Source organism: Cyprinus carpio, chromosome A15 (assembly GCF_018340385.1).
Source record: "Cyprinus carpio isolate SPL01 chromosome A15, ASM1834038v1, whole genome shotgun sequence".
Lineage (NCBI taxonomy): Eukaryota > Metazoa > Chordata > Actinopteri > Cypriniformes > Cyprinidae > Cyprinus > Cyprinus carpio.
In genome coordinates, this window is record NC_056586.1 from 21,754,266 (window position 1) to 21,781,765 (window position 27,500).

The window sequence follows — 27,500 nt, forward strand, 5'->3', positions numbered from 1 at the left end:
GTGTTTCAGACTCGGGGATCTTGCGCAGGATGTTGAATGTGATCTACACAGACTGTATTCGGCAGTGCAGTGGACCCATGTACATCGTGAGTACACACACACACACACACACACACACACACGTGCAGCTGTCGCAGTGAATCTCTCTGATGTGTGTGTGTCTGTAGGATCGGATGGTTCTGCTGGTGATGGGAAACATTGTGAACTGGTCTCTGTGAGTAACACATCATCTCACATCTCTCTCAATCACATGATACGAGCACACGCGTGACCCCTGTGTGTGTGTGTGTGTGTGTGTGTGTGTGTGTGTGTGTGTGTGTGCAGGGCGGCGTACGGCCTCATCAAACGACCCAACGACTTCGCCTCGTACCTGCTGGCCATCGCTATCTGTAACCTGCTGCTCTACTTCACCTTTTACATCATAATGAAGGTGCCGCTCTCATCATGACATCATCATACTACTTCCTGTGGTCCCGCACGGTTCTTCAGATCTGGCCCTGACCGACGGTGGCCCTCGAGGGCCGGCTCTGAAGAACTGTCCTGTGGTGTCACACTCATTCAGATGTGTTTATTTCTGGTGTGTGTGCAGCTGCGCAGCGGAGAGAGAATCCAGTGTCTGGCTCTGGTGTGTATTCTCTTCACCGCTGTGGTCTGGGGCTTCGCTCTCTTCTTCTTCTTACAGGGTCTCAGTACATGGCAGGTGGGTCACAAACACACACACTTACCTTTACCCATTTTTGACCCTAAATCTTATTTGTCCTGTATACATAAAAATGTGCGGTTAGAAATTACTATTTTTATTCATAGAGGACGCATTAAATTGATCAAAAGTATACAAAAAAAATATTGATAATCTTTAAATAAAATTAATGATATAATAAAAAAAAATTCTACTCAACTTTCAATCCATAAAAAAAAAAAAAAAAATAAAAAACAAAAAATTTCCAACAAAAAAATTAAGCATCAAAAATGTGTTCAACATTGATAATAATCAGAAATGTTTCTTGAGCAGCAAATCATCATATTAGAATGATTTCTGAAGATCATGTGACACTGAAGACTGGAGTAATGATGCTGAAAAAACAGCTGCACATCACAGAAATAAATTACACTTTAACAGATATTCACACAGAAAACAGCTGTTTTAGATTATAATAATATTTCATTGTTTTTACTGTAGTTTTGATCAAATAAATGCAGCGCTGGTGATCAGAAGAAAACTTTTGAATGTTTGTGTATTCTGAGCATTCAGCTTTTAATGATTCTCCTCTAATCATTTATTTTAAGTCATTTCTTTTTTAAATAAAATTGGATGTTTATTCACCCATTATCTGAAGTCAGCTTTTTACACCAGTAGCTGAAGAATGGAAAACATTAACCAGCTGTGAAATCACTGGCATTTGCCATTATTTGTCTGGTTTTTCTTCTATATTTGGTTTAGTGCATTGTGATTTAAAAGCCAGCTTTAGGCAGCTTAACCTTCATACCTGCAGTGCCAGATGCTGATTGGTCACCGCAGTGTCCAGTCATGTTAAAACACTGATAACAGACTTTTCAGAAGCAGTCAGACACCTGAGGTGGTGTTTTATAGGGAATATAGTCACTGTGCTGTGTGTCGTGACCCTGTCTTCACTGTATTCACAAGCTCAGCTTCCCGTTGGTTCAGTGAAGTCACTGAGCGGCGGTCAGTAACTGTTACCTGTGTGCAGTGATGTTGACCAAACCGTGTCTCACCAGAAAACTCCAGCGGAGTCTCGCGAGCACAACCGTGAGTGCATCCTGCTCTCCTTCTTTGACGATCACGACATCTGGCACTTCCTGTCCTCCATCGCCATGTTCGGCTCCTTCCTGGTGAGTCCAGAACATCAGTTGAACTCAAACTGAGAATCATCATGTCAGCTAAACAGCCGTCTGTCTGTCTGTGGTCTCAGGTTCTGCTCACGATGGACGACGACCTCGACACGGTTCAGAGAGACAAAATCTACGTCTTCTGAGGGACCGATACTAGCCAATCACAGAGCAGCACTGGGGGTGTCGGCCAATGAGAGGCCTCGCTCCCTGAATATGTTTACCTGCCAGTCAGTGACGGTGTGGGAGGAGCCTCATCCGGGAGCTATTGCTGATAGGACAGTGAATGTGCCAGTGGAACTGCCAGAGCTCCTCCCCTCATCCCCGTGTTTATCTCTTCAGACCTGCTCTGAGAATCTCAATGCATTTTTGTACCGGTTCTCTTGCTCTCTGCGTGTGTGTCCGTCTGGTGGCCTTTTCACTCAACTAAATAAAAAACTGTGGTTCTGACTGTAATCCGAGCCGAGCTGCTTCACTCATCTAAAGATGATTCTGACCTGAGAAAATCAACGTTGCACTGTCTCAAAAATACAGATTGTGTTTTTACTGAGTACAAATGGAATGATTACTGAATAAAGACTTTATACGGTTGTTTTCGGGCCTGTAAATCTGTTGTGATTTATGATGACGTGGACGGGAAACTGATTTATGTTTACATGCACTGAACCAATCCGTTTCTAATCCGACTGAGAGGGGTGCTGTAGACCTGAGATAACCCCATCAGCAGGAAAAGGCTTTTTCAATAAGTTTCAAAAATAATGTCCTGATGCATGTTTACATGCATATTTATTTATTGTATATGTTTATTTACATTCTTAGGCTGAATATTTTTTAAATGTTTGCTAAAAATCTCTTCTGACATCTGTCAGTTTGTTGTCAAGGCAAAAATTAGTTACACTCGCGGTAGCTTCGGTTCTGAACGCGGCGACTGGCGCTCTGCGCATGCGCTGAAGTGTACACATGTAACGTTAAGTGAACGTGAATCCGAAAGCAATATTTATGGTTCATATGAACAACTTTGCTATATCTGAACTCGAACTGGATTTGATTCAGATCGACCGAAATTAGCGCACGTCAACAAACCTACTGATGAATGTTAAACTGCTATTTTCCTAAATACTTAAGACAGATTTATAGTTTTCATTAAACCATATCTAGAAATGTATTTCAGAAAGGTTGATGCGACGTTCTCACGTTTAATAGCCTCGTGACCACGTTCAGCCCGTGACAAACATTCTGCCTTGTATTAGCCTCCATGTTTAAATAAAACTGATGATCAGTCACCCAAAACATCGTTAGTGAGGGGAACGGAGATGTCTTAACAGCAAATATGAGCAACTGTGTTGCCTTTTTGTCCGTTATGAATCAAACACATTTATTCATGTTAATCTTTAAACGACGTGTTATCGGCGTCACGTGACCGGCTGGTGGACGTGTAAAAAGAAAATAAGTTGCTCATTGTGGTGTCAGGAACACATTTTTTACCAATAAATATATATTTTTTTCTGATTGTGAATGTTAAAGGGTTAATGTACACAGTTTGTGGTGAGGAGAAGCGCTTACCTCAGAAGAAGCTCCCGGCGGATTCGCGCGCTCCGCTCCAGTTTAACGGTCTTTTGTCACGACATCAACCAAAAAAACAAAAAAAACATAAAAACTAAAAAAAATAACGACAGGGTCATTTAGGTATTTTCAAAATGTTTAAAATGGTTTTGAATTTATATTATTTTGTGACTAAAATGCGATTTATTTCATCAAACAAACTTTTTGATATTTCAGTAAGGTGATCAGATTCTGAAATGAAATCCGGGGCATTTCCTGGTTGATCAAAATATGACTGAAATCTCATGGTTTCCATATATTAATACAGTGATGTTTAAGTATAAAACTTACCCTAGTTTATTAATAGGACTACAAACACCAAAAAAACAAAATAGTAACTATTGCAAATCGTAAACAGAAAAAAAAAACATAACAAAAAAATTATAATATAACAAAAAAAACACCAAAAAAAAAACAAAAAAAGAAAAAAAAAAATGATAACATATGATGAATAAAACTATTTAAATACTTTTTACATTTTCGGACTGTATTTAACATTTTCACAAACTGAGTAATTACAACTTTTTAAAGGATTTTTTCCAAGTTATGTTTATGTTTATTGGAAATGGATCTTTATTACCCCTGATCAGGCTTATTATTTATCATTTTAGGCTCATTTTGACCACAACGTATGTGCTTTCTGCAAGTGTAATGGTTTAGTTTATTTATTATTATTACTATCAGAGTTGTGACGGTGAAAGATGAATGAAGATGAGGTTAAATACGGTGAAAATCATCTGATCATCCTATACTTCAGAGATGTAAGCCGCACGTGCTTTAGTTTATTTTGAGCTCGTAAGTGTTTTCTTTTAAAGGTTTTACTGATTCAGTGTAAACGTGCCGAGCTACATAAATGAGCCAATATCTCCCGTCTAAATTACACTAGAAACAGAAAAAACAACACCTGCAGTATTCAAGTATTCAGTTCATTTACTGTTTACAAAAATATCTTACAAATGAGATCTGCACACAGCTATAGAAATGGAAATGTAGACGAGACGGGTCAAACCCAGCCGTCTTCAGCCGTCCTGAGGAACACGCGTGTGCTTGTTCACACTGCTTCAGTAGTGAAGAACTTTAATCTGGTTATTATCATCGAGACTGAGCTGAACTAACCCTCCGCCGCTGGACACACTCCTGCGCTCCGGGAACAGAGGACTGAGTGTGTGACGCTCAGGAAAACAGAGAGCTAGTGTGTGTGTGTGAGAGAGTGTGTGAGTGTGTGTGTGTGTGCGAGAGAGTGTGTGTGTGTGTGTGAGTGAGTGAGTGTGTGTGTGAGTGGGTGTGTGTGTGAGAGAGTGTGTGAGTGTGTGTGTGAGTGAGTGAGTGTGTGCGAGAGAGAGAGTGTGTGAGTGAGTGAGTGTGTGCGAAAGAGAGTGAGTGGTGTGAGTGAGTGAGTGAGTGAGTGAGTGAGTGAGTGAGTGAGTGTGGTGTGTGGAGAGAGAGAGTGAGTGAGTGAGTGAGTGTGTGTGGTGGTGTGAGTGATGAGTGTGTGAGTGAGTGTGAGAGAGAGAGAGTGAGTGAGTGAGTGTGAGTGAGTGTGTGTGAGTGAGAGTGAGTGTGTGCGGAGAGAGTGAGAGTGTGAGTGAGTGTGCGAGAGAGAGTGAGTGATGTGTGTGTGAGTGAGTGAGTGTGTGTGAGTGAGTGAGTGTGTGTGAGTGAGTGAGGTGTGTGAGTGTGTGAGTGAGTGAGAGTGTGACGTGAGTGGGTGTGAGTGTGTGTGTTTGTGTGTGCGAGAGAGAGTGTGTGTGTGTGTGTGTGTGTGTGTGAAAGGATACATGTTGTGGTTTCTTCCGTTGAGCCTCCAGCCAGCGTTTGTTTCCCTTCAATAAGACCCTGCAGCCGCTGACCCTCGACCTCTGACGGACGCAGACTCGACAGACTGCACACACACACACACACACACACAATCAGACCCCTTAAAACTACGTACCTATATGAACGTTTAAAATCAGAATCAATGCCTCACCTTGGTGGTGTGTATCCTGAGTAGGTCATGTGCGCTCTGCTGGTTTCTATGGAAACAGGGATGATGTTCAGATGAAGCAGCAGGTGTGTGTGTGTGTGTGTGTGTGTGTGTGTGTCTCACCTGAGCTCAGGCCGCTCCAGCGCGTCTGCAGTGCGTCTGTGGCTCTGTGTGAGAGTCCGTTGGCCAGTGAGGGGGTTGTAGGCCACGCCCACGAGGGGCGGGGCAGCAGGGGGGTGTTGTCAGAGGGGGGGCGGAGTCTGTTTTGTGTGTTAGTGAACCCAAAGCTCCTAACACAGAGTTGAGCTGACCTGAGATCAGCTGCAGAGAGTCGGCCAGCTGCTGCACCTTCACTGGAACTGACAGACGTTCAGACGCTCGTGAACCACTGCACGTCATGAGTGTGTGTGTGTGTGTGTGTGTGTGTGTGTGTGTGTGTGTGTCACCTGTTCCCTCTGGGCTGTACACACTGCTCATCTCTGACTCGGTCACATCGAACGTCACTTTCCGATCAGCTGACCTCTCAGCATCGTCACATGACACCTGACACACACACACACACACACACGTCTGGTTCACTAGACTCTCCTATCGCCCTTCACCAGCCCTACACATCCTCATACTCAACAAAAACTCAAAAACGAACTACATACAAGCCTCTTCACTCATGTTACCCACTACATAAGATCATGCAACATGTGCCATTTTTAGGGTGGAGTCCTTTAACACACAAACAAGCTTCATACAAGTGGTGTCAACACTACCTGTGAGTGTGGTGCAACTGTGCCATTTTGTGCGTGTAGGGTGCAGTAAAGTGTGTGTCTGTGCATAATGTGATCATGAGTATGTGAATTGAGAACATTTGAAGAGCTGCTCTCTGTTTGAAAGACAAAGTGTGTTTTGTGTGTGTGTGTGAGTGTATGTGTCAGTGTGTTTTGTGTGTGTGTGTGAGTGTATGTGTCTTGTAGTGTGTAAGTGTGAGTGTGTGTGTGTGTGTGTGTGTTATAAAGTGTTGTGAGTGCAGTCAGTGAGTTTCGAGCTGGTTGAGCTTCTGGTGTGTTTCTTTGGAGAGTGTGTGCAAGCGTCGAGTCAGCTCAGCCAAATTCCTCACCTCCCTGAGTGTGTGTGACACAGTTGTGTGCACCACACACACATCGTGGGCTTGGTGAGTAGGATTTTGAGTGTCAAGACATGAAAGAGAGAAACTGTGCATGTCTGGTGTGTTGCGTGTGTGTGAGTGAGAGTGTGTCAGTGTCCGTGACGTAGTGAATGAACACACCACACACACACAGACAGAGTGTTTGAGAGCTGTTGCTGTGTGATGCGCATGTGTGGGGTCCTTCAGACCTGCTGTGTGTGCCGTGCAGTGCTGCCTGTCTGTCTACCGAGTGAACGTGAGTGCGTGCCGCGTCCAGTGTGAGTGTGAAGAGAGTGTGTGTGTGACATGATAGTGCCTCACGTGAGAGAGCGATGAGAGAGTGAGGGAGAGTGAGTGAGTGTGTGTGAACACTCGAGTGTGAAGTCTGTGTTTGTTTGTGTGTCCAAACACTTTAGATCAGAACAGTGTGAGCATTCTGGATGATGCCAGTGTGTGATTCACCACACACACACTGTGGCACACAGTGAGAGTGTGCATGTGATGTCGTGTGTGTCGCTGGCGTCTGACCGTGTGTGTGCCTGTGTCCAAACGTGACCGTTCGTGGTGTCCTTGTCTGCTCTGAGTGTGTGCCCTGCTGCTGCGCTCGCTCCGCTCTGCTGCTCTGCATGTGTTCACTGCACACACACCACACACAACACACACACGACGGCTGGTCACTGGGCGACTGTGATGTGTGTGTGTGAGTGTGATGTGATGTGTGTGACCTGAGCTGCTCACATCGCTCCTGCAGAAGTGTGTGACTCTGCGTCCAGCTGCTGTGTCTATAAAGTCCTTGTACCTCCTCAGTCTGATCCCTCGTTCCTCTCTCTGGTTGAGATCTGCTCTCTCCGCTGCAGCTCCTTTCAGGAGTCGTTTGACCCTTCTGAAGCTGCGTCACTCTCAGCTCAGAAACCAACATATCCCTCACCAACACACACACACACACACACACACACACACAATCATGGGCTTCTATAGGATTTTTATTTCTCACGACATACTAAAAGAAAACTGTACTTCTGAATTATTTGCTGATGTTCTCAGTGGGAGTTACTCAGTCTGTCCTGGACTTCAGTGAATGAACACACACACACACACACACCTGCTGCAGGTTGTGGTAGAGCTGCTGCTGTGATGAGCTCCCAGGTGTGGGGTCCTTCAGACTGCTGTGAGCCGCCCGCAGCGCTGCCTGTCTGTCTACCGCGTGAACGCTCTGCCGCTCCAGAAACTGACGAGCCCTGAAGAGAGACACGCTCTCATTCCACACGTACTGCCTCACACTGAGAGAGCGAGAGAGAGAGAGAGAGAGAGAGAGTAAAATTAAGATTTTTACTGTGATTATTAACTCTCAGAGAGGCAGCATCCAACTGTAACTTAACCATCTCTGAAGACTGAGCATTTGTTTGAGGTCTGTCCAACACTTTAGATCAGAACATTCACAGACTACATCACAGTGCACTCTGGGATTGCCACCTGCTTCTAACCCTGATTCACACACACACACACACACACACACACACACACACACACACACATCACACACTGTGTACTCACTCGTCTACGCTGGTGTCGCTGGCGTCTGACCGCAGCAGCGGAGCCTCCAGATCCTCCAAACGCAGACCGTTCTCTGTCCTTCTCTTGCTCTTCTTCTGCTCGTCCTGCTGCTGCTCTCGCTCCGCTCTGCTGCTCTCGCTCCAGTTCACTGCACACACACACACACACACACACGACGGCTGGTCACGGGCGGATCTGCAGCGGTGTGTGTGTGTGTTTGGTGATGTGTGAGTGTTACCTGACTCTGGAGGTGAGCTGCTCACATCGCTCCTGCAGAAGCGTGACTCTGGCCTCCAGCTGCTGTCTCTCCTCCATCATCCTGCAGCTCTCCTCTCTCTGTCGCTCTCGCTCCTGTGCTTTCTCTCTCTCTCACTACTGCAGATCTGCTCTCATCCGCTGCAGCTCCTCACGCAGCTCGTCCCGCTCCTTCAGCAGCTGCGGGAGAGACTGCACACACACACACATCAGAAACACACACACACAGGTATCAGATATCCCTGTCACACACACACACACACACACACACACACACACATACACACCACCTGTAATCCTCTCTGCACGTCCTCCTCTTCCTCACACAGCTGCTGTCTCCTCTTCCTCAGATCTGATGCCTGATGATGATCATAAACAGCACTGTTAGTGTTGAGGTAGAACTGTAGTAATCTGAAGTAAATGAGAAACTACAAATCAATCAGTCAACTAAAGTAAAAAAAAAAAAAAACATCCTTAAATGTGATGAAAACCAAAATCCAGATAATGAAATAAAATAACAAAAAATAACAAAACTTAATAGCAATTAAAAATAAGAACAAATGCACAGTTTTGTACCTTTGACTGAAGGTCAGTCTCCTGAGTTTGAAGTGCTTTGGTTTGTATCTCCAGCTTCTCCATCCACTCCTGTAGCTCTGACTCCTCCACACACTAGTGTGTGGGCGGATACATCAACAAGAAACATCAACAAACAATATCACTATCCACACAAGAAGGCTGTTTGTGAAGGAGTTCTGTACTTACATACTATAAAAACAGAAACCCACTTTAAAAACTTTCTTGATTTTTATATGATCAAACCATCTGCTAAACCGCCATAAGTCTGATTATTCCTTCCATCTTCAGATGCAAGCATCATGAATGACGCAAGATTACAACGAACGCCTTTCCCGACCCGCTGACAGTGTGTGTGTGTGTGTGTGTGTGTGTGTGTTGTTCTGACCTTCTGCGAGTGTGTCCTGCGCATCTCCTGCAGCTGTGTGTCCAGTGTGTGCTGTAGTTGCTGTGTAGTTGTGTTGTGTGTCCACTTAGAGACGATCACAATTAGCGTCTCTCTCTCTTTTCTGAAGAGAGATCCAGCAGACGCACCTCCGCTCGATTTCTTCTGCAGTCTCCTGCACACACTCACACACACACCCCACAGCACACACAGGCTCACACTGAAGAAACATCTCTAAATCTCTTCCTGTAAATCAGACAAACTTCCATAGTCTGACACAGAGAGTGTGTGTGTGTTTCTTACCTGCTCCACAGTGTGTCTCAAAAGTGGTCACTCAATGAGACTGTAGCTCCTCGCTTTGATGAAGCCCTGCGACTGGCAAGAGCAGCTTCAAAATCTCATTCTCATTTTCCTGGACCTGTGCTGCTCTTGAACAGCTGTTTCCTCCCCAGATTTCCTGTCACGCACATTTGTGAGCATCTAAACACACACTCCAGTGCTTAACTCCTACCTTTCTGAATAGATGCTTCACACTTGGAGGGGTGAAGTCTCTAAGTCACAACAACTTGCTACTGGGGTTCCTCATTCATACTTGGACCGCTTCTCTTCTGTGTCTACATGACTCATGTGATCTGTCATTCGTCATGGCTGTTCCTATCACTGCTATGTGATGACACTCAACTCTACTCTCATTCCAACCAGATGACCCGACGGGAGCTGCTCGCATTTCACGCCTGTCTGAGTGACATTTCTAGCTGGATGAATGACCATCACCTTCAGTTTGACCTTACTAAGACTGAAACTGCTGGTGGTTAACGCTAACCCATTTCATCACACAATCATACTATCCAGCTAGGTTCGTCAACCATACTCCTTCCAGGACAGCCAGAAACCTAGGAGTTGTAATGGATCATCAGAAGAGCTTCTTTAAGGCCATATTGCTACACGACCCGGCCTGCAGATTTGCCTTATACAACATTAGGAAAATTAGACCCTTCCTGTCAGAGCAAGCCACCCAACTTCTTGTCCAAGCTCTTGAAATCTCCAGACTGTAATTGTAGTGCTCTTCTGGCGGCCCCTTACAATTGTAATAAAAGCCTCTACAACTGATCCATAATGCAGCAATTTTTGTTTCTTCAATGAGCCAAAAACAGCTCATGTGACTCCTCTCCTCATCAGGTTACACTGGCTACCCAGTAGCCGCTGCAATCATGGCAAGGTACTGATTCTTTGCCTACAAGACGACCACTGGCACGGCGCCATAATACCTTAGTTCAGTCTTATGCGCCCTCCCAGAAGTTTGGCCGCTCTGCAAGTAAACGACGTCTTGTGGTGCCATCCCCAAAGAGGTGTCAAATCACACTCCTCACTGACTTTTTCCTGGTGTGCGCCCAGCTGTGGAATGACCTCCCGACTCAATTCGAACAGCTGAGTCTTTACTCATTTTTAAAAAACATCTAAAGACTCATCTTTTTTGCCTGCACGTAACCAACTCCTACTAGTACTTACCTTTTCTGTTCGTGTCTATCATATTCAAAAAAAAAAAAAAAACCCTGCCTACGTGTTCTGTTAACTACTGAGACTTGTCAAGCACTGTGGATACCGTTGTTGGGTTCTCTCGTTTGATCTGATTGTTTTCTACTGTTCTCATTTGTAAGTCGCTTTGGACACACGCGTCTGCTAAATGATTAAAATGTAAATGTAATGTAAATGTGTGTTGTACCTCTCTCTGGTACTCTACACAGGCTGTTTTCTGGTCGTGTCCTCCTCAAATCCTTCTGTGTGTCACTCAGTTTAGCCTGACAAACAGAACAGTGTTAAACACACACACACACACACACACTCTCTCTCACTCACACACACACACACACCTGTAGTCTGATGGAGGTCAGTTGCTCCTCCTTTCGGAGCGCAGCACCCGCATCCTCCTCTCTGCCCGGAGCTCCTCCTCAGACTCCTCCCTCAAGCGCTCGAGGTCCCGCCTCCTCTGAGTCTCCGCCCTCTCCTGCTCCGCCTCCAGCTCGGAGCGCAGCTCCTGCAGCTTCACCTCATTCTCAAGCCTGAACACACACTGGACGGATGAGTGTGTGCACTGATGGTGATATAGTGTGTGTGTGTGTGTGTGACCTGAGCAGTTTGAGTATCTGCTCCTTTGTGTGTGTGTGTGCACCTGAGCTGTTGTAGTTGTGTGTGCATTTCCTTGTTCACTCGCTCCTCCTCGTCCCGTCTCTGTTTGAGTATCTGCTCCTTCAGAACCCTGAAACACACACACACACACACACACACGTGATCTGCTGCATGAGTTTTATCAGCATCCTGACCGTCAGCGCTGGTGCTTCTACAGCACATCTACCCACAATGCAGCAGTGACTGACCTGAGCTGCTCAGCGCTCTCCTCCTTCATCCGGCGCTCCTCGTCCTCCTCGTCCTTCATCAGAGCATCTCTGATCAGCTGCAGTCTCCTCTGCGTCTCCTCCATCAGTCTGCTCCTCTCCTCCTCCATCTGTCTCTCTGCATCCTCCAGCCTCTTCCTCTCCTCTTCCTCCCTCTCTTCTCGTCTCTTCCTCTCCTCTTCCTCCCTCTCTTCTCGTCTCTTCCTCTCCTCCTCCATCTCTTCTCGTCTCTTCCTCTCCTCTTCCTCCCTCTCCTCCTCCCTCCTCTCCTCCCTCTCTTCTCGTCTCTTCCTCTCCTCCTCCATCTCTTCTCGTCTCTTCCTCTCCTCTTCCTCCCTCTCTTCTCGTCTCTTCCTCTCCTCTTCCTCCCTCTCTTCTCGGTCAGTGGTGTCGGTTCTGCCGCGGGAGGTCGGAGGTCTCTGGTCATGTGATGAGGTGCTGATGATGTCATCGGCGGATGTGGAGGCAGCGGAGCGCGACGGCGGCGTCTGAGCTAACGTCATGTTTTCAAGCAGACGTCTGAGAGCAGACACACATCATTATCACTCACTAAGAACTAAAAGCATTAAAAAAAAAACACATTGAGAAGTAATTTTCATGATAAATAAAATAAACATTAACTGAAATAGCCGCAAATTGCACATTCTGACTTGCCGTTCGGTGTCAGAGCAGGAGGGCTCCTCATGCTCAGGAACAATCACAGAATATGAGAGAGTTTGTGGTTTGAAGCTAAATAGAATGAATTCTGCACTGAACACGAGTACCAACACCAACCTCAACCTCAACATCAGCACCGACCGCTGGAACACATTCACTGACTGGATCACAAACACCAGTCATCTGTTATATAGTGCTCATGCTCATCCCTAACTTAACCATCATCATCATTATCCTCATCATCCTCATCCTCATCATCATCACACACCCGTCTGCAGAGTCAGAGACGTCCACACAGCTGTCCACATCTGCCTCGCCCTTCCCTTCCTTCCTGTCCTGAGAGACACAGACAGAGAGAGAGAGAGACTGAATGAGTCTTTAAACCTGTCGAGTTGGGAATGTGTGTGTGTGTGTGTGTGTGTGTGTGTGTTACGTGACTGCATGTGACAGATACAGAGTGTGTGTGTGTGTGTGTGTGTTACCACTGCAGGTGACAGATCCAGCAGATCAAACACATTCTCTGAGAGTTTGGAGCGGAAACCAGCCTGAGGAAACACATGAAGAGTGAAATATAGTGAGTGTGTGTGTGTGTGTGTGAGAGAGTGTGTGTGTGTGTGTGTGTGTGAGAGAGTAGTGTGTGTGTGTGTGTGTGTGTGTGTGTGTGTGTGTGTGTTAGTGAGTGTGTGTGAGAGAGTGTGTGTGTGTGTGTGTGTGAGAGAGTGTGTGTGTGTGTGTGTGTGTGTGTGTGTGAGAGCGAGTGTGTGTGTGTGAGAGCGTGTGTGTGTGTGTGTGTGTGTGTGTTTGAGAGTGTGTATGTGTGTGTGTTTGTGTGTAAGTGTGTGTGTGTGGGTGTGTGTGTGTGTGTGTGTGTGTGTGTGTTTTGAGTGTGTGTGTGTGGGTTTTGAGTGTGTGTGTGTGTGTGTGTTTGAGTGTGTGTGTGTGTGTGTGTGTGTGTGTGAGTGTGTGTGTGTGTTGTGTGTGTGTGTGTGTGTGTGAGAGTGTGTGTGTGTTGATGAGGTCATACCTGTACATTACCAGCGGATGAGAGTGACGCCGCTGCTCCACCGTCCTCAGACTCCTGTCACAGAACAGGATATGATGTCAGACACGCGTACATCAGCACGCACACACACACACACACACACAGTAGTACGTGGATGCTGGGAGATTCTGCTGCAGAGAGGAGCTCTGATTGGCTGTGGCCGGCTGCATAAACTGCTTAAACTAGTCAGACTGGTCAGAACTATAAGTCAGTTTCATCAGGGGTAAACCGGTCTAATTACCTCTCGACTAACTGCTAGACTAGCTCTTAAGACTCAGTAGCTGTGTTTATGCAGCTGATCTGTTCCTGATAGGTGCTCTTGATGTCACATGACTGTGCTGAGACACACCTCCTCTCTGCAGTGAATCACTGACACACAAACACAGAACGAACGAAGCCTCCAGAGGCGATTCACGCAGCCCCAAGCGAACACAGACTCCAGCGCTGCATGTGTCGGGACGGAGTGAAGCACCCAAACACAGACACAGATGGGACGGGGGCGGGGCATGTGTGGTGGGTGTGGCTTGTGGGCAGGGGCGGGGCACTCAGTCCTACCTCACTGGACACTGGACTCCACTGAGGCACAAACTTCCCTGCGTTAACACGAGTCCTCTGAAGGTGAGAGATCTCCTCACACACCTCTGCACTCTCTCTCTGCTCTTCCTCATGTTTACTCTCCTGATGCTCAGAAACCCTCTCCTCCTCCTCCTCACAGGACACACTTCTCACAGCCTCTTCTTCTCTGTTTTCGGTTCTACTGTCCTGTCTGTGTGTCTCATCCCCTTCTTCTCTTTCAATCAGCTCTTCTTCCATGTTTCCATCATCTCTGCTCTCTGTCTGATCTCCTTCAGTTCTCTCCTCCGTCTTCTCCTCAGGACCGATCTGTTCTTCCATGTTTCCTTCCCCTTTACTCTCGGCCTGATCTTGCTCTTCTTCTGTGCTCTTCTCCTCCTCTTCAACACTCTCAATCTGCTCATCGCTCTCTTCCTCTCTGTGTTTCTGGTTCTCGGTCTCTTCGTCTCTGACCTGTCCGTTCTCTTCCTCATCTGACCGTTTCTTCTCTTTGCTCCTCTGCTCGACTTCCTCTCGGCCGCTGGACGCCCCAGCATCCGGGGTCAGAGGTCGAGAAGCTGCTGTGGAACGAAGGTGGCGTCCACGCAACGAGTCCTTACAGTGAAGGACGGCGTTAGAGACAGATGGACAGACAGACGGGTGTGAGGTCACATGCAAATCCCTCAAACAAACAGACGCATTATTAACAAAGACACACAGAGACACTGCAGAGAGAGAGACAGAGAGAGAGAGAGAGAGAGAGAGAGAGATATAAACACAGAACAGGGCCAGAGAGAGAGACAGAGAGAGAGAGAGACAGAGAGAGAGAGAGACAGAGAGAGAGAGAGAGAGAGAGAGAGAGAGACACAGACAGGTACCTCTGAAGGAGCTTCTGGACTGTGATCCCTGGACAGGGCCAAATCCTGTAGTTCAGGTTCTGTTCTTTCTTCAGGAGGAACCGTCACACTGACCTCACTGTCCTGAAACACACACACACACACACACACCGTGCAGTGTCTGAAGGGTTAGATTAGAGTCTGACACTCCTGTGATAACCTTTGACCTGAAAGGTCTGGTGCTGACCTCGTACTGCAGTCCTGCTCCCAGAGCGTCCAGATCCAGATGGAGGTTCTGCAGGAGTCCGGCTGAATCCCTCGGCCTCTAAACACACACACACACACACACACACACGCGGTCAGATCTGATCCAGCGGTCAGTGGGACTCAGGTGTGTGTGTGTTTCAGACTCACCCCTCTGAGTTATACCCCCCTCCCCCACCTCACCTCACATCACAACACCAACACAAAAAAAAAAAAAAAAAAACACACACCAGCAGCAATCAACATCAAAAACACAACTCAGTACAATCAGAAGCCTGAGAGATCCCTGACGCTTTACCCTGAGAGACGTTTTGAGCGGCTGGAGTCCAGATGAGACGCTCAGAGAACCCCTGAGAGGAGCGACAGGAGCCTCGGACAGACCACGGAGAGGAGCCAACACCTGCAGAGAGAGAGAGAGAGAGAGAGAGAGAGAGAGAGAGAGAGAGAGAGAGAGAGAGAGAGAGAGAGAGCGAGAGAGAGAGAGAGAGACAGAGAGAGAAGAGAGAGAGAGAGAGATCCAAACAATGCAGATTTACGCCCATCAATATTGTGAAGAACCCAAACAATATAAAAGTACACTCAGAAAAAATGAGAGAACAGTACATCCAAAATCAACTCAAAACTATTGAAGAATCCGTAAATTCTAACAATTTCTGGGACAACTGGAATCACTTGCATTAAAAACATCATGAACAAGCAGCCATACAAAACAGAGACAGCTGGAAAAATCACTTTGAACAACTTTATAGTGAAATTAACAATGAACCCAGAACAACCCAAAAATATGAAAAAATGATTCATATGGAAACATACAATTGGTAAATATCAAACCCATTAGACTACCCCATTACAGAAAAACGAACTGATTGATAAAATCCAGGCACTAAAAAACAAAAAAGCAAGTGGACCAGATGGCATCCTCAATGAAATGCTCAAGAACACAGAGCACAATTAAGATCGGCCCTACTAAAACTGTTCAACTTGGTTCTGAGTGTTGGTCATTTCCCTGAAGCCTGGAATCAAGGACTCATAACGCCCATATTCAAGAGTGGAGACAAATCAGACCCAAAACAACTACAGAGGCATCTGTGTGAGCAGTAATCTGGGGAAGCTGTTCTGTAATATCATCAACACAAGACTCGTACACTTCCTCACCGAGCACAATGTCCTCAGCAAAAGTCAGATTGGATTCTTACCAAATTATAGAACATCAGACCACATCTTCACCCTACACACCCTGATCGACAAATACATCACCAAAAACAAATCCAAAATATTTGCTTGCTTTGTAGATTTCCAGAAGGCCTTTGATTCAACCAAGCATGAAGGTCTGCTGTCAAAACTTCTAGAATCAGGTATTGGGGGTAAAACATACAATATTATAAAAACAATGTATTCAAAGAATCAATGCGCAATTAAAATCGGAAATAAACGAACAGAATTCTTCACTCAAGGGCGGGGTGTGAGGCAGGGCTGTCCACTATCACCGACCCTCTTCAATATCTACATTAATGAATTAGCGACAGTCCTAGAACAATCAGCAGCACCTGGCCTCACACTACATGACTCCAACATAAAGCTCTTGCTGTTTGCAGATGATCTGGTTCTGCTGTCTCCAACAGAAGAGGGTCTACAGCAGAACCTAGACGTCCTGCACACGTTCTGTCAGACCTGGGCCCTGACCATTAATCCTAACAAAACTAAAGTACTAACATTCCAGAAGAGACCCAGAGTTCAGGGAAAGAGGACACCGCTTTACCCTTGGTATGACCAAAACCAGAACATGCCACAAACTACACACACCTCGGGCTGAAGATGAGTGCAACTGGTAAACTAAATTTGGCTGTGAATGAACTGAGAGAGAAAGTGAGAAGGGCCTTTTATGCCATCAAAAAATCTATCCAAATTGAAATACCCAATTCGAATCTGGCTCAAAATATTCCAATCAGTCATTGAACTCTATTGCATTATATGGCAGTGAAGTGTGGGGGTCCTCTCCTGAATCACAAATTTGAAAAATGGGACAAAAATCCGATTGAAGCCCTGCATGCTGAGTTCTGTAAGAGTCTCCTCAGAGTCCAGAGGAACACTACAAACAACGCATGCAGGGCAGAATTAGGCCAGTACCCTCTACTAATGCACATTGAGAAACCAGCCATCACATTTTGGAAACACCTAAAAATGAGCGACCCCAACTCTTACCATTTTAAAGCCCTTAAAAAAACCATGAAGTGAACCCTGAAAAAAGCCCCCTGATTCAGATGATCCTGAAGCTGCAGAAGCAAACTAACACAACTAACAACAGCCAGCATCAGGACTCTGAAATATCCATCCACACAATTCAGACCAACCAAATAATAACAGCACAAAAGAAAATTATCTAACTTACTGGACTGAAACAACAGAGAAACAAAGTAAACTTGAATGTTATTTGGCCCTAAATAGAGATTACACAACTGCAGAATATCTGAGTACAGTGAAAGACTGTAAATGAAGAAGACAGATGAGGAGGTACAGACTGAGCAGTCATACTCTGACTATAGAGACGGGCAGATATCGACAGCACTGGCTGCCCAGAGAGAGCCGTACCTGCCCTTACTCAAATAAAAAAAACACACCACCGCTGCTCTAACTATCAACACATGAAATTAGAAATAATTTATCCCAAATTTGAAATACTTTACCCTGACTTCAAAATGTTGAACAAGAAAACACAACTTCAGTATTTATTAGGTGAAAAACAAAGACTGCATCTTACTAGCAGCAAGATACATTGATGCCTGTCACAAAAAGAGGGAGGAGTCAACAAATCAGTGATGCGCCTACACACACACACACACACACACAGACACACCACAAACACACAAAACACCCCACACACACACCACCACAAACACACAAACATACATCGACACACAAAAAAATAAAAGCAACCACAAACACACAATTTTACAAACACACACACACACCACATTGAATTATAAATTGTTTGTAGAATTTTAAAATGTATATTTGTTCTACTTTTTAAACACTATATACATGCATGTATATAGATTCAATGTAACACTATGTCTTTGGCAATACATTGTAACAATTGTCATGAGAGGTCAGAGAGAGAGAGAGAGAGAGTTAATCAGTATTCAGAAGAGAGCTGTGAAATTCTGGTGCTCAAAGAAATACAAAAAAAAGAGCTCGTCTCAGACTGAAGCGCTGCGGTGTCAGGAGCAGAACCTGCAGAAGAGCGCACTTCTACAGCTGGTGCTCAAACTACACCCAAACCTGCTTACTGGAAAGATGCTAATAAATTACAAAAGAAGATGGAGCTGTATTTAGATCTGAAGAGAGACTACAAACCAGCAGAATACCTGAGCTGTGTAAAAGATCCCAAATTAAGAAAAACACTAATAGAACACAGACTGTGTGATCAGTGTCTGTCTCTAGAGAGAGGAGAACACTTCTGAGTGCTGCGGTACGTTCCTGTTAGATGATGTCCTCACCCCTGGAGCTCTGACTTCCTCCAGCTCTTTCTTCTTGTCCTTCTTCTTGTCTTTCTTGTCCTTCTTCTTCTTCTTGTCCTTGTCTCTCTTCGGGGCGTGTTGGCTGCGCTGGCGCTCCTGCTCCACCAGCTGGCGGTAGTGTTCATCACACGGATGATCCCAGGTGGACTGACCCGTGGAGAAGTTAAAGTAGTACACCTCAAACACAAACACACACACACACACACACACACACAGAGTCACCCCCTGTCTCCATGTGAACACGTGTGTGATGTAAGCGTGTGTTACCATGGTTTCCACTCGGCCGGCAGCGGCGCCACCATCCCCTCTCTGGCCAGCCACAGCAGCTCGGGCTCACGCTCCGGGTCGATGCCGATCTCCACAGCGTACTCGTGGATCTCTGACACAAAAACACAAAAACACACAAACGACACACACACACACACACACACACACACACGTGTTCTCATGACACGCCAACAAACACCGCATTTACTCTCCTCGTGTCACTTCAAACCTGACTGACTGACTGTTCTCATAGTTATTCTGAAGAATGCTGGGAACCAAAAAACATTAGACTTTCAATATATGAACAAAAACACCTCACACAAATATCCAAATATCTGCTACACTGTTACACTGAAGAAACAAGAAATACATACGTACGCGCGTGTGTGCGCGTGTGAGACAGAGAGAGAGAGAGAGAGAGAGAGAGAGAGAGAGAGAGAGAGAGAGAGAGAGAGAGAGAGATCACGTTGCTCTGAAGGGATGGTGTGTGTCAGTTCTGGAGTGTGATAGTCACCTTGCTCTGAAGGGATGTAGTTCTCATCATAGTCCTCCTCCAGCACCAGCTGATCTCCGATGCGCAGCCCCGTGGTCGTCATGGTGACGGCGGCGTGACAGGAGCGCGCACTGGAGCAGTCACGGGCCTTCAATTAATCTCACCAAATTACTTCAAATTAATACTTCACAAACACACCACATCACGCAAATAACATGTTATTACCGATAAAACCACAACTTATTAAATAAACACTTCATAACATCGACAGCGAGCTGCGCGCGTTCACCTCAGAAAAACTGTTCCGATAATAAACACACACATATATATATATATATACATAAACATAAACAGAGCTTTAGTTATGATCTGTCTAATTAAAATACCAGCCTGAACGACTACATAAAACAATATAAAAGCAAATCATCAGTAAACACAAAGTTAAACAGCGAGTGTCGCGCTTGTTGATTATCAAATACAATCATTTTAAGAATAATTACTGATTATTTAACGCGATTAGTTTAACCCTCACCTGCTCTCGGATCCCACGGCCTCAGTTAAAAAGCAGTTTCAGAAGCATTGTACACATCTGGAGCTCCAGATCTCAGATATTTAAGGATTCGGAGGATTCTCTGAATTTCAAACAGAGTCTCTCTCACAGACACAGACCGGAACCCGGCAGCCGCGCTTCACAATAAAAGTCCCCCAGCGACGCATGCGCGCACACGGTCCAACACACATACAACTAAACATGCATACTAGTTTTATTTTAATCAATTATAAAAAAACGAAGTTATCTGAAAGCTTCTAAGAAAGTAACATGAACTTTCTAATACTTGTATTACAAGATTTCAAATATATATAAAAAAAAAACATTTTATTATTCAAGAGTCTCTTTTTGTAGCATTGCTACCGGATTAAAAATGTCCCGTTATTATTATTTCAGGTAAACAGAAATGGCAAAAACAACATCAGAGAGTCAACATAGATACAACATAGTTTATTAATATGTGCTTTTGTCACACCAATAAAATTATTCACACTTGGCTTTAATAGATCAGAAACACATATGAAACATGTTAAGCATATTAGGCGAGCCTTAAATAGAAAATAAATAAATACCCTCCAAACACATCAGGTCTGGCCCCTCTGAGTGAAGATCCAGTGCTGCAGCTTCTGGAACATCTTCATAGAGTTCTACACGCATTTCTATTAGACCTGTCCTTATAGAGCCACTCTCTCAGCTGATCTGTGTGTGTTTCCAAGGGGTTTCAGTAGCTGAATGCTGAAATATTTGGTTTCTAGATTAAATACAGCACTAAAACAAACCTTGAGTGGAATGACGATGCAATACAGTAATCTAACATTAAAAACAAGAGCAATGGAGTGTATTAAAGTTATCGTTATAATTACCGCTGTTGCAGTTATTATATTTAACAGAATGGTCTTGGTAGAGTCATCATTATATTCAATGTAACAGTCAACATTAGAGTCAGTGTTACAGTCAGGGTTGCCATGTTTATGTTTTTACAGCCAATCGCTGCTCAAAACCATAGACTGTATAAAAACAGCTCAGAACTTCCCCAGTGGTGCATCGAGGGGGGTCCCGGTGAGATATCACACTCCAGGAGATAAATATCACATGACTGGTCTCGTTTCAATCCGCGGGAACAGTGTTACAGTTTCCCGATTCCGCGGGAAAACCGTGGACCTGGCAACACTGGTCACAGTCAACATTATTGATTTATTAAATAATATATCAGCAGAAATGGCCACATTCATGGAAAAATCACCAGTATTATGATAATAACAATATCATTTCAGTTCACTGTTTGCGATAATTTAACAACTCTGTATTAAAAACACACAAATATGCATATATAGGCTACTTAACAATAATGGCAACAGTACAAATAACAATTATCTAACATTTTTAAATTTAATGGACGATAAAAACTCAAATTATTCCAGGAGAAACTTAAAAGTCCATTAATATATTTTCTGAATAAAAACGTGGTCTAATATCATTTAAAAAAGGACATTCAGCGGTCAGCGTAAGGGTTTCGGTCATCGTTACAGTTATGGTTCTTGGTCTGAACCCAAATGCAGCACTCGTCTTGATAAAGACACATTCTAACAGAACGAAGGCTTGCTCGGTTAAGACATCATGACGATCAGCTAACAGCGTTTAAACCTCAAAAGGAGGAGCGTCGGAAGGCACTCGCGTCGTGGCACTTGTGGTCTCCGCACCCGAGCCAGCGGTCACTCCCACCAGGTGTCCAGTCTGCGGATGCGCACGCGCTGCTTGTAGTGGTACTCCTTCAGGTGCTCCTTCAGAGCGCTGGGCAGCGGCAGGGCGCTGATGCCGTCGTACGTGGTGGCGCTGCTGATGACGGCGCGGCAGATGCGCTGCAGGCTGAAGGGCTGCGTGCGGTGGATGGGGTTCGACAGCAGCGGCTCGAAGAACATGCAGGAGTTGGGGTCTTTGTAGTGCTCCAGCAGGCCGGTGACGCTGGGCGCGTGGAACACACTGGGGTCGTGCACGTCGAAGCTGAAGTTATGGTTCCACTGCTCTATGCGTGCGTGCAGCGAGCGTCCGTACCGCCGGAAGCTGACGGAGAACAGATAGTCTTCCTGTGCAGAGTCACGCAGGAGAAACGTGCCTTCGGGTTTGCCTTCCAGCAGCGTTTCGGCCTGGTATCGGTCCATGACGCCCCAGTAGCACGGCAGGTTTGTGATCCGGAGCAGATCGGGGACTAGGCAGTGGATGTAATCGATCTGCGTGTGAATGCGATGGAGTCCGTCTTGTGATTTCGGACTGTCCGGCTGAGCTAGAGTCGCGGCGGTGAGGGAGCGCGGGGACGGAGACGCAGCGCCCGAGTCGAAGTCAGACGGAGAGGTGGACGCGGTGACCTCATCGAGCGTGTCCAAGCAGCTCTGGAGCAGCAGCGTGGCGCGCTCGTCTCCGGCTAGCTCGTTCATCCCCGGAGCTAGCTTGGGTCCCAGCTTGTAAAGCGGGTTGATTTGCGCCGTCACCTCGAAGGTGTGGATCTGAGCGTTGGGCAGAGGTTCGACTCCCTGCTCGATGCTAATCCGCCGTCGCTCTCGCAAGCGGTCCTCCTCGTCCTCCACAGCAAGCGTGCATCCGGAGTCTGGGACCGGAGCTTGAGAAATGGGAGCCGTGTGCTGTTTGATGAGGTACCACTTCTGCGCCAGGTCCGAGCCGGCGGGGAACGGACAGCTGTCCAGCATGAGCTCGCTGAGGAGGATCTTGCGCCTGGAGGACGGCGAGGGGGACAGGACTTGGCTGTGGGTCTTGATGGGGAAACACTGGCCCACTGCGTCCTGGATCTTCTGCCGGAGCGTCCTGCTGCTTCCGGACGCCCTGCTCTCCGTGTCACAGCCCAGGGACAGTTTGGTGGAGCCCCTTTCGGACGGCAGGGAGCCGGAGGATCCCAGCACCTGAGAGGACGAGCTCCTCCACTCCACTCAGCACATCACCTCACCCTACTCGAAGCCATCGCTCAGGGGCCGCTCCGAGGTCAGGTCGTGTGACGCCTGGCTCTTCTTCTTCCGCCTCCCTCCGTCTCGTCTCTCCTCGGAGCGGCTCTGACGCACTTTGGGGCGCGCGCCGCGCTCCCTCTCCTTCCCACGATCCCCTGCTTCCTCCGGCAGAGACATGACGCTCTTCTGCGGATTGTGTTCGCTCAGCAGTACTCCATCCAGGAACGATCACGTCCAGATCACGCTCTCAATCTGTGGAGACAACAGCAAAACATAAACCATTTCCTCTCTGTATGTATCTCATCATATTAGAATGATTTCTGAAGATCATGTGACACTGAAGACTGGAGTAATGATGCTGAAAATACAGCTGCGCATCACAGAAATAAATTACACTTTAACAGAGATTCACACAGAAAACAGATATTTTAGATTCTAATAATATTATACTATTTTTTCTGTGTTTCTGATCAAATAAAAACAGCCTCGATGAGCAGACTTTAAAACACTTTAGGATTCTTACTGATCCAGACTTTTGAACAGCAGTGTAATTAAAACAAAAATTTAAATATTAGATGAAAACTGAAAAACAAACTGAAAGTTTAAAGTAATAAAATAAATTAAAATAAATAATAAAATAAGGCTAAACAGAAATAGTAATCCAAATAATAATATAAAAGCACAACAAAATTACTTAAACTAAAAAGATCAAAGAAAGCCAAACAAAAATATTTTAAAATACAAATAAAAAAAAGACAAAAATCACATAAAATTACTTAAACTTGATATATGAATCAATATTATAACAGTATAGAAATAACACTCACCATCAGTTTCTGGCATCTATCACGAGCGACTCTGATTCTCTTCTGAATAAAAGTGTCTGTCAAAACATGAAAATCAATGTCAGACAGAAATCAGCCAATTCCTCGACATCAGAAGTCCTTTATTACTGTATTTACAGAAGCTTCATGAAGCAGAGGACTGTGGAGGACACCGAGATACTGCTGTAGTATCAGAAGAACAAACACGACCCCGACACAAAGACCCTCCAATAACTGAACTTTAATCAGAAGACTCCAGCGAACTCACACAGCCGTAGCGTGACTTCACTTCCGGTTCCGACAGCCGGCACAACTTCCGGAAATACCGCGGAGGATTATTTTTTATAACTTGTTATGTCAAGGGATGTTTGGCTGGTGTTAAATAATTAACATCTCTCTTCTAAATTGTTCTTTTTTTACATCTGTACTGAGGTTTTACCGCGGATATGGGTTCAGTTAATAAGTGTGTGATTATTTGTTTCATGATTCATATGAACATCGTTATTTTGATATTTAAATTAAACGCCGATGTTAAGGACATTTGAAATCATGCTTCTTCAATGAGGACTTTTATCTTGGAACGCGGGCGCGAGCGCGCATGCCCGGAAGCGACGCTTCAGCGCGATCAGAGTCACTAGAAACTGCGCTTCGCTGTTAAATCTGCTTATTTAATTACTCGATCACATCCGCACAGCCGCGAGCTCGGGAGCGCGCACAAGCTCGTTCACTGATTCAAGGTGGTTTATTGCAGACTGACACTCTGTTGTTGTGTGTAGATCTGATGATGATGATGATGATGATGATGAAGATGTTGTTGTGTGTAGGTGTAGGTGTTGTTGTGAATGAGGCCCAGGACCACAGTATCATCAGTACATCTGATAATAGATGTGGAGCTGTGGGAAGACACGCAGTCATGTGTGTAGAGAGAGAAGAGCAGGGGACTCAGGACACAGCCCTGTGGGGCTCCTACGCTCAGGGTGATGGAGTTAGAGGTGAACTGGCCTGCTTTCACCACTTGAGGTCTGCCGGTGAGGAAATCAAGAATCCAGTGAAGAGTGATAGTTTTAGGCCGAGGTCCGTGAGTTTAGAAGCTAGCGTGATGGGGACTATAGTATTGAAAGCTGAGCTATAGTCGATGAATAGCAGTCTTACATAGTTCCCATCGCTGCTGTCAATGTGTGTGAGAGAAGAGTGCAGGATGTGAGAGATGGCATCATCAGTGGATCTGTTGGGGCGATGAAGGGCAAACTGAAGAGGGTCCAAAGTATCCGGGATGGAGGAGCTGATGTAGTTTTTAACCAGTCCCTCGAAGACCTTCATGACTATTGATGTGAGGACAACTGGACGATAGTCATTCAGACAAGAGGGTTATTGTTCTTAGACACAGGGATGATGAAGATGTTGTGTGTGTAGATCTGATGATGATGAGATGATGAAGATGTTGTTGGTGTGTGTGTGTGTGTGTAGGTGTCAGGATGTGTAGGTGTCTGTTGTTTTTAAGTTTCTAGGATGATGATGATGATGATGATGATGATGATGAAGATGCTGGTGTTGAGTGTGTTGTGTGGTGTGTGTAGGTGTGTCAGGATGATGATGATGATGATGACGATGTTGTGTGGTGTTGTGTGTGTGGTAGTGTGTTGTGTAGGTGTCATGATGATGAAGATGTTGGTGTGTGTGTTTAGGTGTCAGATGATGATGAAGATGTTGTTGGTGTGTGTAGGTGTCATGATTATAACTATTATTATGAGTAGGTTTGGGTGTGTGTGTGTAGTGTGTTAGGATGGATGATGATGATGATGAGATGAAGCGGTGTGTGTGTGTGTGGTGTGTAGGTGTCAGGATGATGTGATGATGATGATGAAGATGACTGGTGTGTTGTGTGTGTGTGGTGTGTTAGGATGATGATGATGATGATGATGATGATGAAGATGCTGGTGTTGTGTGTAGGTGTTAGGATGATGATGATGATGAAGATGTCGGTATGTGTGTCAAGATGATGATGAAGATGTTGGTGTGTGTGTGTAGGTGTCAGGATGATGATGAAGATGTTGGTGTGTGTGTGTGTGTGTAGGTGTCAGGATGGTGTGTGAGCTGCTGCTGTCGTCGGTCTGGTTCCTGTTCGTCATCTTCTGGCTGGAGACCATCAGTGTGTGGCTCTTCCTGTGTCTGTACTATCAGGACCGGGTCTTCTATCACTGGGGCTCCGGGTGAGTCCAGCACTCACTCATCTAGTAGTTATACTCAACATTAAATCATTTAAAACAATAACAATAATTATATTATTACTACTATTCATTTATATTGATATTCTTTGGCTTCCTGAAACAGACTGAGACACTTTCACAGTTCTTCACAACATTAGTTCAGTTTGTTCACTAAAAACAGCTGCACGCGATCACATCTTGGAACTTTAAAATGTGCAACATTTTCGGTTAGACTTTATTTTGAGGTATCCTGACTAGCTGTTCCGTGTTCTTCACTAACAGCACACACGGACTGTTGTTCTGTGTGCAGGGAGTCTGCGGGGGAGCCGGATCAGCTGCTCTATGTGTTGAGCAGGTCAGCTCTGTTCCTGAAACCTCAGTTCTGTCAGTGTGCTCCTCACACAAATACTGCAAATCCTGCTCCTCTTCTCCACAGAGTCGACCTCTCCGCGCACCTGCAGACGTGAGGAAGTGATGTCATTGCGCCAGGGCCAGGTCACATGAAGGGTCAGAGGTCAGCGGATGCTCGTGATGTCAGAGAGCGGACGGATAGAGGCGAGGGGTTCCGCAGGAACACGTTAAACAGCAGCAGCGGGTGTTGTAGTCTTCACAGGATCAGTGACGAACCGTCATGTCTTTAAAACCGTCACCTGACCGAGTTTCATCTCTCTAACCTCTTCAGCAAACACTAGCATCTCCAGATCAACCTTTATCTAATCATTGTTCCGTCTATTTTTGTACCAGTTTGTCTTTTTTACCTATTAATAAAAATAAAGCAGTTTTAAATAGAGTTTTCTGAGGTTTCTTTTCACGCACAAATCTCTCGAGCCACTATCTGCTTCCATGAAAATAAAAATAATGCTTTATATTTCATACAAAGAGAGCCATAGCTCCATCAAATCAATCGCTTTCAGATTCTCTCTTATCTTACAGTTGTGTTCACATTCTCTAATGCACTACACATCATGAATTACAAAGCATTAAATCTGGTTTGTTGTTAAATCATGTGTTCACATATTTGTTTTTAATGTTTAAACATTTTTCATCTCTTCTGTATGAAACCTAAAATTGCAGCAGTTTACATGAATTTACACTAAAATAAACCCCTCTGCTGGTATAACTGCGCTGCATCAGTACACACTGTCGGGGGTAACGCGTTACAAGTAATGCTTGTGTAATGTAATCAGATTACTTTTTCAAGTAATCACTAAAGTAATGTATTACTTTTTAGTTTACAGGAAATATCGGAGATACTTTTTCAGATAAGTAACACCAGTCCCTTTGTTTCTCATGTAGTGCCTGAAACATTAGGCAAAGGCAGACGAGAAAAAGTAGCAAAAGTAATGTAACGCATAACTAATAACATAATTAGTTATTTTTTTAGGAAGTTACGCAATATTGTAATGCATTAGTTTTTAAAAGTAGTTTTCCCAAACACTGTACACTATCATATAAGCTTATAAATGCGTGAACACATGTACAGAGTTTGATGCAGGCGCTGATCGGGCCAGCCGCTGCTCCCGCGCGGGGTGCTTCAGCAGACGGTGCGGGGCGGAAGTCGCACACACACACAGAAGCGCGCGGTGCTGTTGTTTCCGTCGATAATCTGGTTTAAGCTCTTG

The 27,500-nt window shown here is 45.3% G+C and overlaps 4 protein-coding genes and 2 long non-coding RNA genes across 6 annotated transcripts in view; 2 read left to right on the plus strand and 4 right to left on the minus strand.

Moving 5' to 3' along the window:
• LOC109066827 (SID1 transmembrane family member 2-like) overlaps positions 1-2,234 on the plus strand; it is a 14,682-nt gene extending 12,448 nt beyond the window's left edge. The window contains exons 24-29 of the mRNA XM_042771542.1: positions 10-86; positions 168-214; positions 325-430; positions 590-700; positions 1,738-1,851; positions 1,932-2,234. Coding sequence (XP_042627476.1) covers positions 10-86; positions 168-214; positions 325-430; positions 590-700; positions 1,738-1,851; positions 1,932-1,994 — 518 coding nt within the window. The 3' untranslated portion in view covers positions 1,995-2,234. The remainder of the gene's footprint in view (positions 1-9; positions 87-167; positions 215-324; positions 431-589; positions 701-1,737; positions 1,852-1,931) is intronic.
• LOC122147737 overlaps positions 1-3,467 on the minus strand; it is a 4,686-nt gene extending 1,219 nt beyond the window's left edge. The window contains exon 1 of the long non-coding RNA XR_006161810.1: positions 3,412-3,467. This is a non-coding gene — a long non-coding RNA (uncharacterized LOC122147737). The remainder of the gene's footprint in view (positions 1-3,411) is intronic.
• Positions 3,468-4,365: 898 nt separating this feature from the next.
• Positions 4,366-5,989, minus strand: LOC109066851. Its single transcript, XR_006161811.1, has 5 exons — positions 5,863-5,989; positions 5,540-5,775; positions 5,420-5,465; positions 5,229-5,332; positions 4,366-4,608 (listed from the first exon to the last, which is right to left on the minus strand). It is a non-coding gene; the product is annotated as an uncharacterized LOC109066851 (long non-coding RNA).
• Positions 5,990-6,495: 506 nt separating this feature from the next.
• LOC122147800 (trichohyalin-like) lies at positions 6,496-20,037 on the minus strand. Its single transcript, XM_042771719.1, is given in 21 exon segments — positions 6,496-6,530; positions 7,657-7,792; positions 8,109-8,256; positions 8,347-8,555; positions 8,654-8,722; positions 8,940-9,023; positions 9,325-9,384; positions 11,240-11,381; positions 11,492-11,578; positions 11,697-12,233; positions 12,640-12,707; positions 12,854-12,916; positions 13,396-13,449; positions 13,969-14,580; positions 14,844-14,945; positions 15,049-15,126; positions 18,563-18,691; positions 18,736-18,760; positions 18,851-18,962; positions 19,365-19,491; positions 19,876-20,037. Coding segments are annotated over 20 exon segments (2,817 nt in total). The 5' UTR covers positions 19,447-19,491; positions 19,876-20,037; the 3' UTR covers positions 6,496-6,510.
• A 1,284-nt stretch (positions 20,038-21,321) lies between these two features.
• On the minus strand, positions 21,322-24,069 carry LOC109066848 (suppressor of cytokine signaling 5-like). Its single transcript, XM_019083863.2, is given in 3 exon segments — positions 21,322-23,099; positions 23,675-23,730; positions 23,940-24,069. A coding segment is annotated over 1 exon segment (1,419 nt). The 5' UTR covers positions 23,025-23,099; positions 23,675-23,730; positions 23,940-24,069; the 3' UTR covers positions 21,322-21,605.
• A 3,335-nt stretch (positions 24,070-27,404) lies between these two features.
• LOC109103320 (RNA polymerase II-associated factor 1 homolog) overlaps positions 27,405-27,500 on the plus strand; it is an 8,408-nt gene continuing 8,312 nt past the window's right edge. The window contains 1 exon segment of the mRNA XM_042771547.1: positions 27,405-27,500. This exon segment is cut by the window's right edge and continues 94 nt beyond it. The gene's annotated coding sequence lies outside the window, so the exon portion shown is untranslated.